This window comes from Merops nubicus, unplaced genomic scaffold (assembly GCF_000691845.1).
Source record: "Merops nubicus isolate BGI_N331 unplaced genomic scaffold, ASM69184v1 scaffold8139, whole genome shotgun sequence".
Taxonomy (NCBI): Eukaryota; Metazoa; Chordata; class Aves; order Coraciiformes; family Meropidae; genus Merops; species Merops nubicus.
Window position 1 is genome coordinate 61,472 of NW_008631611.1, and position 12,057 is coordinate 73,528.

General features: G+C 44.8%; 1 protein-coding gene across 1 annotated transcript in view; it reads right to left on the minus strand.

Moving 5' to 3' along the window:
- Window positions 1-7,440: 7,440 nt before the first annotated feature.
- LOC103779979 (cyclin-dependent kinase 15-like) overlaps window positions 7,441-12,057 on the minus strand; it is a gene marked incomplete at its 5' end in the record, with an annotated part of 33,590 nt that continues 28,973 nt past the window's right edge. Inside the window, 1 exon segment of the mRNA XM_008947626.1 lies at window positions 7,441-7,550. Within this exon segment, the coding sequence (XP_008945874.1) occupies window positions 7,441-7,550 (110 nt within the window).

A 12,057-nucleotide genomic window follows, 5' to 3' on the forward strand; every position in this document is an offset into this window, starting at 1 on the left:
CTTCTCCCTTAAGAATCCCAAAATAGCCCTTTTCCTGGGATTTGGCCTCTTGGTTCTGGTTCTGCTCAGAGAGGGTTAACCGCAGGGTGCAGAGCGCTTTGGCAGTATGTGACTCAGATTCCCAGGGAAATCCCCAGCTTATCTGATGGAGCCTGTTAGTCTGCTAATTGAATAAGCTCCTATTAAAAGTGCAATGTTTTTTAATGACTGCTAACAAAGGGCCAGATTCTGATCTGATCTTTTCGCTTGGGATAATTTTTGCTGATGGTCCGGCCCTGCCCCTAATTGCAGCAGGGGGTGGGAAGGAGGCAGCTGCCTCCCCAGCCCCACCAGCCTCTGCAGAGCCCGGCCTCGATCAGCAGCACGGACCTGAAACCAAGTGTAACAGGCAGGAAGCTCTTAACGGGGATCTTTAGGAAGAGGGAGAAGGGAGAAGGCTGCCATGCAGCCAGCAGAGGAACACCTTTGTTGGGAGACTCCCAAGGAACCCATGAAACATAGCTGCTGCAAATATCCAATACCTGATCCAAGCTGTGCTCTGGGTAATTAGCCTTAGTGTTGAAATCAGGTTGATGTCTTGATTCTGCATATAAGATGTTGTCTGTGTCTGCATAGAAAAAACGCTGTGTATGCCTCTGCATATGCACATTCAAACCTTAATTTTAATTAAAATTATGTGCATTATCTCTCTCTTGTTCTCTATGGGAATTGACTTTGAGAGGGTATTTGCCTAATAGCAAAAAGTGAAAAATGTGGTGAGCATTTGAAGTGAACTTAGTGGGGTACTTCTGAAGGAGAGCGTAGCAGCTGATTCCAGCCAGCCCCCAGCTGCTCTGGGATGGGCTTGAGCTCTCTGGCATGACCCTGTGACCACGTTTGCCTTCCTTGTCTCACCTGAAACTCCCAGAGAGTTCCCCAAGACTATGTGACATCAGAACTATGAGAACTTGTCTAATATAACCAGGAGACTTTTTCTGTTTGTTCTTGCTGGCCGGGAATGAGATCTGGCCACCTTCACCCTCACGTGTCACCACATCCACTCCATCCCTTTGTGTGTCCCTTTTGTTTTTCTCCTAGGAAAGTTTCTATTAAGATGCAGGAGCTTCTTTTAGAAGGTCCCATGTATTCACCCTGACACTGAGCTGCTGCCTTAGAAGTTTCATAAGCAATCGGTAAGCAGTGGCTTTTTTCCCCACAATAAACAATAGCAAAGTGTCAAAAATCTCAAGCTCCTGTTATCAGAATAACCCGTTTCTCAGCCTGTTTTCTGTTCCCCTCTCCTGAGCTGTCAGATGCTGTGACATGGCTCCATCACGCCACAACCAGCAGCCCCAACAAACAGAAAATGATTTCCAACTGGCAAACACGCTGTTTACTTTCCAGAAAAATTGCACTTTCCCATCTGACAGCTGATCAAGGGATCTCCTGCTGCTGTCAGCATGAAGAAGTGTTTAAACACAGAGATGGAAGTTTAAACATTTTCTCATTATCACAGAATAAAAAAAAAAAAATTAAAAAATAATATAAAAAAATGGAGGCATTGAGACTCGCCGGCCACCTGCTGTGCCAGTAATGAAGCAGTGTCACATGACCAGCCGCTGGGGACTTTTATCTCTGCCCCAATATCATTACTGAAGTGACACCTGTCACATGACCCACATGAGGGCTTTCATCTGGGCTCCCCAAATGCAGCTCTGGCTTGTGAGGGGGATTTTCCCAGTGCTTTCCCCCCCACCTCACAGAGCAGTGCCCGCTTGCGCCACTACAGACAGGGCTTTGCTCAGATTTTTTCCTGGGGGTGTGTAATTTGGCCAACAAACTTGCTCTGAGCTGAAGTAAAACAGAATCTTGGCCTGGGAAAGAAGTTATTTCATTTACTTCAAGATGTTTTTAAAGCAAATATTTAAGTCTGCTGTTAAACTCTCTTTACAGAAAAGAGGATGTAAAAAGATTTCTCCAAAATCTCAGATTTGTTTTCAATTTTTTATTAGGTGGTGAGAAGAAACAGTTTGATGACCCTCGAGCACAACGATCTCCATTTACAAGCACTTCATAAACTCTCACCTGCTTTACCAAGGCATCCTGCCTCTGCCAAGAGAAAGTATTTTCTGGAAAAAAGGAAAGGTCAGTCCTGCTCCTCTCTGCCAATGTCTGGGATTTTTTGGGAGGTCTTCAACAGCAAACACCTAGATCTGAGATGCACCCACATACATGATAGCAATACAGAGCACTTACCAGAACCTACTTGGCTGTTAGCTCAAAGGAGAACATCAAACATCCAGATGTGACAGGGGATGACCACCCACACCAACTAGCTGTGAACAGGGTGGAGATAAGAGAAACTGAACTTCATGGCTTTTTCCTGCTCCTCCTTTCCCACTCCATACTCAGCCATGCATGAAGTCTGGTACTTCTCTGACCCCTTCATAATCTGGTTCAGCTCACTAGAGCAATGAAAAACTAACTCAGCAAAAGAGTTAATAGTTTCCCACCTGTTTGGTGAGTTAAATCAGCTCATTGAGAGCTTAGAAAAGTGCCAGAGAGCAAAAGAGAGAAAGACTGTGAAGCTTGAAGCAGGGAGGGAAATGTGGGAAGCAAGACCACCTTTTTGGGGGGCACTAACTTCACACATGAATTCAGATGTGTTTCTTGTTACCTGCTCTTCCTGATTCATTACAACACTATGTCCATTTTCCTTGAGAGCTGTTACCCCTGAGATTGTGCCAGCCAGGGGATGGAAAATGTACTGAGATCAGTACTCCAGATGTAAATAGTACTCCCATTAATTTGGGAGAGGAGTGGTTCTGGGGCAATTTCTCCCTCTGTTCTGGCATATTTGAGGCGTTGGGCCTCCAATGTTGAGTTAGTGAACAGAAGAGTGCTGGGTCTCCCTGGCTTTCCAGCCCTCCAGATGCAGAGCTAGAAGGTGTGGTTCCACCCTTTGGCAATTTAGTGTGAAAGCTTTGGCCATTATGGGGTAGCAGCTATGTTAGAGAGCAAAGCCCTTCTCTCTGTTGCTCCAGGGCAGAAGAAAGTTACAGCTGATGTTCTGGAGAGAGACCAGGAGGAAAATGATTCAGTTCCCATCATTAGATCCCTCGCTGTCCATGCATAACAAATCCTTTCATTTAACATATCTTGAGCACTTAGTGGCTGCCAATTAGGAGCAGATATCCAGCCATAACCATCCTATGGCAGGCATTAGAGATCCTGCTTCTTCACTGCCCTTAGTCCAGCCATCTCTAAGAGTGCAAAGGGAAGGCAGAACACCTCTATCCCAACCTGGGCAACATGGACAGCTGCTCTGAACACGTGTGGGACCATGCAGCACAACTCAGGAGTGGACAGTTACCTTCTACCTACCCAGCCAGCTATTCACTTTAGAAAAGTTTCTTATTTGTCCCAGTTCTCAGAAGCTCTTGCAATTCAACAGCCAGTATCAGTGTGCTTAAGAACTATTGTTTTTTCTTCTAAAAAGGTTCCAAATGGCCTTCTCTCCACCAATAAACCTGCACAGGGGAAGCTGACACAGAGATACATGCCTAAGTAGAACTCTGTAGGATACTCTAGTCTGATCTTTCTTACACTGCTGTGAGGTCAGTGTAATATTATTCCAGGTTCATTGCAGAGCAAATGAAAGGTGGAAGGTCCTAATATTGAGGGGAATTTCTGTTCAAGTATGGCAAAGGAGGCCAGGCATTCCCATTCACTTTGAGAGTGGGTGGTGTTTGGGAGATCTGGGTCCACAGTATCTAGAGGTGGAAAGACTTTTGGGACATAGTTTGTCTTTTCATCAGGCCCCCTTAACTGAGCAGTGCCTGCAGACAGTCTCTGTGCTCTTTTATAGAGTTAATCTATAGGTTCCTGCAGTTATGTCTGTAGAAAGGGCAAAGGGGAACATGAACACTTGTGCTCTTTCCTGCCTAGATCTGCAGTGTCTGGTTAGCAAATAGTGGACTGGGGTGGGGCTGGAGATGTAGCTCCCTTACACAAAAATGTCACCTTCCAGCTCTTTCTATGGATGCCACCCCTTTCTCTGGCGTTTCCCCCATCACTCCATTACTGGGTTTCTTCCAATGTCTCAATGCTCTGCATAATGTTTGCTCAGAGAAGTTCTCCCAGTCGTGTCAGTGACACTACTCAGATAAATAAGGAGTATTCAAGAAGATTTGCATGCCTGCATCTTAATGATTTATCTTTGTCTTCCTTTTCTTCCCACATCTGCTGTGAGGTTATACCAAGGTTTCTGGGTTCTGATGTCCCAGAGCTGACAAGGAGTATCCCAGATAACTGAAACCAAGCAGACTAGTACATGAACACAGTAAGTTCCTTGCTTTCCCAGTTCTTCCAGGAAGAGTTCTATGAGAAATTTCACTGTAACTGTAGTTGGGAAAGAGCTCTCTAATTTCCCTATGTATCCTGATCAGCACTCACCTCAGATTAGCTTTCCTTCTCATAGTCTGTCAGCAGCCCTGAGATCAAGGAGATTAAACCACCCTGGTAACTCATTAATGAGCCAAGACTCTCTGCAACAGCTGGACCAAAAATGGCCCGTGTTTGGCTGCATCTCAATTCTTTGCCATCTCCCCTCTGCTCATCAACACCTGCACACATTTGGGACCCAGTATAAGAAGACCCCTGAATCCAGCTCCAAGCAACCAGTCTGCAATGCACATGTCTAATGCTCTGCTGGTGTGGAACCAGTATGCTGGTAATCCTGTTAGTAATGGCAGAAGCTCCCTCTAGGAAATTATAACAAATAGTCTTAAACAATTCCTATTGTTGACAACTTTATCCAAGAAACCATCTTCCCTGGAGACTTCACTCAACTTTTGACTAATCCCCTCCTTCCCTCAGGAGCTCTTTTGTTGAAGGAGATTGTAGGCAAACCCCAGGAATGACAGGTCTCTGTAAGCCTTGGATCAGCCTCTACATTCTTTCAATTGTCAGTCCCCATCTGTCCTGTTTGTACATCGATCTTCTGGTCCAGGGATCTCTCTATTAAGTAACACATGGCTGAGTTTATTCTGCAAGTCCAGTGTCCAGACTGTTCTGTTACATCTTCGTTGCCAAGTCAATCTTTCTGACATTGCTTTCTGAAAAACAAAAGGCAGGACATCTGCACAAATTCGTTCTCTTCTACTGAAAGGTGACTTTTAAAAATATCACCCCCTCTGACCAAACTCTGCCCTTTTTTTTTTACACTCTCAAAGACTTTGCTTCATTTTGTCAATATCAAGAGTTATTTTAAAGGTCCTTTGTGTAATGGAGAGTAGAATGTGCCCCTGTTGCAAAGGAGTTCTGTTAGGATAAAAATCCATGTCCTAAGCCCTCAATCAAATGGAAAAATAAATGCTAATGACAAATATTCTGCAGGGCTAGTGACTTCAGTTACTTTGTTTGTTAACAGTTGGCTTAAAAGAAGCTCTAATCTTCCTTTGGCTACAACTACACTTAGCTAGTATACAGTAGCACAACATATAAGGGGCACTGCATTATTTATCTGCATTTTGAGAGACAGCATGAGAACGGAAACAGCTTCCAGTGGCCCATATGTTTCTCCTCACCAGACAGAGGGAAAGAAAAAAAGAAAATGGATGGAATATTGGCATGAAGTGTGTATCACCCTGGGATAGATGCCTGGCACTGTCTTTTCCCTTCCTGAAACCAGGAGGGGAACAAGGAGGAGACTGTGACGATGTTTTGTTCCTTGCTGTGTTGCTCAAGGCCCACGGATTCATGATGGAGCCTGGTATGTTTAGTTCTTTGGGTTTGTCTATTTTTGTAACTTAACTCTGGCTGGCCAGTGAAGGAAGGCTGGCCAGTTTCATTATGTTCCCAGGAAATTCCATTCTCTCTGTGCCAGCATGAGGCTGTTGTGCTTTAGATGCCTATCTACCTCTGATTAGATTTGAAAAAGCATACAGAACCCCCTGCTTTCCATAGGTAGCCTATTAAAATGAAAAAAAAACCCCAAACCCTGTTTCATTTATAACCTTGCTTGCATGTCTGAATCCAGATGCCTTTTTAAAAAAGAGAGTTAATAATACGAACACCGTTGCTTATAGAAAAGTTTTCCTGTAATGAAGTGAAGAAGAAAACTTGAGCTGACATTTAAGCTGGTTTAGTATGTTTTGTAAGCAGCTCTAAAACTGGACACAATCACTTTGAGGTGAGATTAATATAAAAAAAATAAGTTTAAGACTATCTCCTACCATTTTCATGATTTCACTATTTAAAATTATGTATTTGTGAAATACACTCAGAATCTGTTAAAACTGGCCAAATCCAAGGTCATTGAACACTGAAGCATGAGTGCCCTCCTCAAGTAAGTTGTCTGGGAAGCCTTAGTGGAACTGACAAGCAGCTTTTTTGGCAGGATTAGTTCCTCTCTGATCACAGAGGGAGAACAGCCGCCCTGTCTGCACTTAGCTGAGCAGGTGAGCAAGGAATGTATTCAGGCTGCCTCCAAAACCCAATCTGGTCAGAGGGCTGGCAGTGTCAGGTCCTTCTTGAAAGCACTCATGGCTGTCCTGTCTGCCTGCTGTTGCCTGCATGATGAGGGCAGATGGGGTAGAGAGAGGCTGTGAGACCAGGCACTGAGTTCTGGGACCTGTAGCATGTCCAGCTACATGGGTTTGGAAGCACAGACAGGTAGCTGAGGTTTGCCCTGCTGTTGTAGCTCTGTTGCCTCTTAGCTTGGCAGATAAGGAGACAGTCAAACCAGTTTGGCCTCAGGATCAGTGTCCAGGTCTGCCCTGCAAGCACAGACCCAGCTGGTGACACCGACTGGACATATGCTGTTAACAAACACGTGAAGTAAACATAGAGACAGGATATAGTAAAAGGGTATTTTCTGCTAATTTCTTTCAATAACAGTGATCTGTTAGTCTTTTGTGACAAAAAGGAGATGAAAAATGTTGACATTTGAAGAATCATTTTGAGGTGTGTCACATTAAAATAGTGATTACTGAAACCCAAGGATGTTGGAAGCTAAGGAGATTTTGCCTAGCTCTGCTCAAGTTCCATTGTGTGTGAAATCAAAACAAGTAAGCTAGAAAATGTGAACTCACTAGACAAGGACAAAGGTGAACAAAGCAATCTGGTCAGTTTAAGCAATAGAGAAATGAAGCAATATCTTGGCTGGGGAGGCATCAGAGGAAAGGGCACTGGTCTGAGACTTGGGAATATGACAAAAGAAGCCCAAGCCTCCCCTGATACCATTGAGCATTGTGCACTGGGGCCATTGGCTTGCTGATCTCTCTGAATGTGAGATTTCCCACTTTGTTCTCAGCCTGGATGTGGTCATCCAGCCCTGGGTGTCAGTTCTGTTTTCCCATTTTCAACACACAAAGGAATTCACATGGTAAGGATGATGGCAGCAGCTGAAACAGTGGCAACTACGTGCTTACCCAAAGATTAGTCAGTTGTCCCTGCTTGCTACCAAAACTTGCTTGAACCCCCTGAGAGATGCCCTTTTCGGTAAGAAGCAAACAGGTCACAGATTTCAGGTTGCAGTCTCACTCCTGGAACTGTGAGCACTGATTGTCCTGTGGAAAAATCAGGTTAAAGAAAAAGCTGCAAAATGGTCCTTTTCCTCCACTGTGCTACTCTCCCAGTGCTCTCCTGTGCCATTAGCCACAATATAAACTAATTCGGGATCCTTTTTCTCACAGCCCTGTTCCTTATGATTTATTTTTTTTTTAAAATTATTTCTTTAAACTAGGCACCCTTCTCTAGAAATCTCATCTATGGTTTCTTTTTTTTCTTATTTCTTGGAGCAACCAGCAAAATACTATTTGGTAGAACAGTGGTGGCAATGCAACCCGCTAATCAAAAGGATTCAGATGGATCTATGCACTGCCAAGCTCTCTCCTTCCCACCCAGCAGAGGGGGGAAAAAAGGAAAAGAAAAAAGAGACAGAGAGAAGGCACGGAGCTTCTCTCCTTCAGCAATCTCACAAATGCAAAACCTTCCACTCCAGTGACTCCTCATTAACTTACCAAATCTGACAGTCTAATTATCGTAGCTGCTTCACGCTTAGAATAAATAAATACTAAAGTGGGTGTTTAAAGAAATTGAGCAGTGAAATTCAGTCATCTAGACAGTCAATAGAGAGAGAGTTTATTTTAAATTTTTATATTCTTATGTATTTATATCATTTTAGGAAAGATAATGAGATAGTTGTCTTTCAGGCTAATTGAGTTCCTAAGCTCATGGTTGCTTGCTGTCACAATCTCAAACTTAGCTTTAACTTTTGTGCCTTAGAAATCTGATCACTACATCCCCGTTTGCTCTTTCTACTGATAACTGGGTGAAGGCAGGAGTGCACCTGAGGATGGGAAATGACTACATGGGAGTTCCAGACTGAATGTCTTTTGTGGCAAACAAGACAACTAAATCTTCTCAGTTTTGCATTTAAGAGTGTTAAAGGGAAAATGGAAGTTAAAGAAACCTCAGATATAACTTGCAATTAGACAAAATACAGAAAAACGTCTGTTAACCTCTGATGCAATAGCATCTGCCTCCATGAAGGGTATTAACAGCACTCCCCCCAAGAGCAGTTCATCTCCCTGAACAATAAGACCTTTATAAAGATTCTCTGGCCTGAGATCAATGGGAGCCAGAGCATTTGATCCATGTCTGTAGGACTTTGTTTCCACAAGTCATGTGGGCCAAATTTTGTGCCAGTTGTGCTTTTGCAAGAGCATGAGCTGGGGAGTGAGCAAAGGAAACCTTCTTTTCTTGCCTTCCTCTTCATCCCCTGCTCCTAAACAGGGCCCAGCACCTGCCAGCACAATGTCTGCTCCAGGCCAGAAGAGCTTAAGCAGGGCAACATGTCCAGAGGCCTGTGTCCTTGGCACACAACTCCTGTGCTGTTGTGATGGCTCTGTCCTAGCGTGGTGGCTTACTGACAGAATACCAAACCTCAGTGTCCTGCCAGTATTTACACAAGCAGAACTCCCACCACTGTGGAGATCAGGCCAGGCAAAGTGAAGATTTAGTTCATCACCTCACAGAGAAGACTGCTTCTGCTTCAGGAGTGACAGCTGATTTGCTGCTCAGCACCAACTGTGGTTTATTCCCTTATAAACACATTATAAGCCAGATCCATACCCCTGGTGGGGACTTTACTTTCTAGGTGTCTGTATCTGATTTGCAGGGGAGGATATCCATTTGCTGTAGACAGAGGTGGCAAAGCACAGGGGTAAAAAAAACGTGACTATATAAACCTTTTAGCTATGAAGAAGAACCTAGGGAAGCCAGCCCACCCAAACAAGGTATATGTGAAAGCCAGCTCTTCTTTATATGTGCCCTGTGATAACATCTGCCAGTGCTGGCTAATCCCAGCAGTAATGGGATTTTGGGTAGGCAGTGGCCTGCAGCCTTAACATCCTCGTTGCCTGCACTTGCTCTGCATCAGTTTAGATGCAACACACAATAAAATGACAGTGCTCTGTCAGCATCAGGCCTTCCTCCTCCTCCTCCTGCTTGTCTCTGAATTGTGGGCTGGTTTAGAAGTGGTACAGTGTTGTCACCACCTGGCACACTGTTTTTATATTGCTGGGGGGAGGCAACAACCAGAGACCAACCGTACCCAAAAGGAGCAAGCCCCTCCAAGTGAGTGCCAGGATCACATCCACACAACACGTAATCCTCCTCACACAAATTGGGCTTGATGAGTGACTGCTGTGCCAATGGTGTGCCCAGGGTCAAGGGTCTCCTGAGCTGTGAGAGGGGTCTGTGCTGAGCCTGGGCATTGGTCTGGGGGCTGGAGCTGAGGTGCCAGCTCCCTGGCCCGTGAGCCTCTGTTGTTCAGCCAGAACTCTTCCTGCAGTATGTTCTCTTTGGGCTTAGCACTGGTGCTAACCCCAAATCTCACTGCTCACTCTCCCTGCTTGTGATCCTGCTCTAAAGCATTTGAGTGCAAGAGAGGAAGAAAATAAACCCAATCTATAACTAAGAATAATAAGCTGCAATTGTTACTGTGTCTGACCTTTCTGACAGCAGTGAGACACCTTCTCAGAAGGCCCTTTGCACTTCAGGTCTGACACTGAGTTGAGAGCACAGCTTATGCTTTCTTGATTCAAGGATCTCAACTTTCTTCCAGGAGTGATTAATTGGACAGAAAACATTCTGCTTTAGCAGGTGGCAAAGGGTTAGACTGAAGTTTTAGCAGAGCTGCAGTAGCACAGGGCTTCACTGCACACGTATAATTGTCTCAGGTTTGTCTAAGGCCAGAAAAAGGACAGCAAATACTCCAGTGTGATGAAAGGTCATCACTGCCATCCCTTAAGGTACTGGCCCCAGTGGAAGGAAGCTGGAGAATCCCCTGCTTCTCCCCTCTGTTGCTACATTCAGAGGTGCCAGTGGCATGTGTAGAATGAAGGCCACCAAGACAATGAGCAGATTTTGAACCTGGGCCTTAGCAGCCCCTTCCAGCAGTGCAGACACAGGAGCAAGCAGCTGTAGGAGAGACCCATCAGTGGACTAACCTCACTCAGGAGACAGGGAGTCTTTCTCTCTCACAGCATGGGCTACTCCTTTTTTTCTATCACTTTGCATCCAGATGAACATAAGCAACAGCAACCTGTTCCCCTCTGCAGAAGCTGACCCTCAGGAAGCAGAGAGGCCTGTGCTCCTGCTACCCCCACCCCCGGGCAGCAGCCAGTCTCTAGCCATTGCCATTCCCCTCAGTAATCAGAAGCATGCTGTTTGGAGGGGTATTTCATCTTTGAAACACTGATTTCTCCAATTATTTTTTCCCAGGAATTGACCTTTGAAAAACATCCTCTAGCTTCCAGCTTGTCGTAGTAACTTATAAGAAGGACAGTTCTAGATGCAATTATTTCATAAAAATAGAAGATAGTTTCTTACGGGAACCTTTTATTTTTTCATATGTTGTTTCCCTCTTACTCTCTCACACACCTTGGGATCAACCTCCTCCTTTCACCTTTTATCTCCAGCTCATTCTTTGCCCTTCTGCTTTAACTTTCTCCTTCAGAGGATGAGGACTAATAGCCAGTATCCTCCAGAACAAAGTGGGGACAGAATATATTTAAAATCTGCACTGTGTTATCATACCAACAAGAATTTTAAACTGATAGTTAAACTCCAAAATAGTGTGATGCCAAAGTGACACAAGAGAAGAAATGTCTTACACGATTATGGCCATAGGGATGGCTACACGGGGTATTATTCAGAATTGCCTAATTTTTACAGGCTTAATGAATCACTCATGAATATGGCCTTGCATGATCATACTGTACTTGTTTCAGCCCTGTGCACTTTGATTCTGTTCCCAACACGTTGGTTGCCATGATAACGCCCTACAGTTTCCTGTCCACAAGGTACTTCTCACCACAGTGTGGGGGATAATAAATATGGGATGGTGCCCAAACCCAGGTGAAATGAATCCATCCCTGGCTGGCAGCCTGTCCGAGAGATTGACACGTTGTGCCAATCTGTTCTCACATTCCTTCTATTTCTCCTCACTCTCTCGCTTTCTCTCACACGGTCTGTCTCTGTACCTGTTTTTTTCTACACTCTCTCTCTCTCTCTTGGCACTGACACTTTCATCTTCTCCCTTGGGGATTGGAGATGTCACTGCGGGAAGTACTTGTCCGCCTCTCCGGCAGCAGCAGAGCCCTGTGGCTTTGACAAACCTCATTTAATTGGGAGGAAGCCAGGAGGGTTTGAAAGAACTGAAACATCCACGAAACTCCTTTTATCAGGCATAATTTAAACTCTGCATGGAAAAAACCCTATATGTATAAAGAAAAGTCAACTTCCCTCCTGCTGTGCGTGCTCCCCTCCTACCCCCCCGGCACAGGCAGGCTCCTGAGAGATTCCATCTTTTCATTTTTCTAAAAGTGTCAAAGTAGATTTGTGCTCTGTGGCTGGGTGAACAGAAAAGGAATGCAGATGTCTCTCACTCATGCACATACACACAGAGAGCACCTTCTGAAGGGCAGCGGTTTGGGAGAGACGGTAGCTGGCTGCTTCATCTCTTGGGGTGTGTCACAGGAGCCAGAAATTAGGTTTTCAAATAGCTTG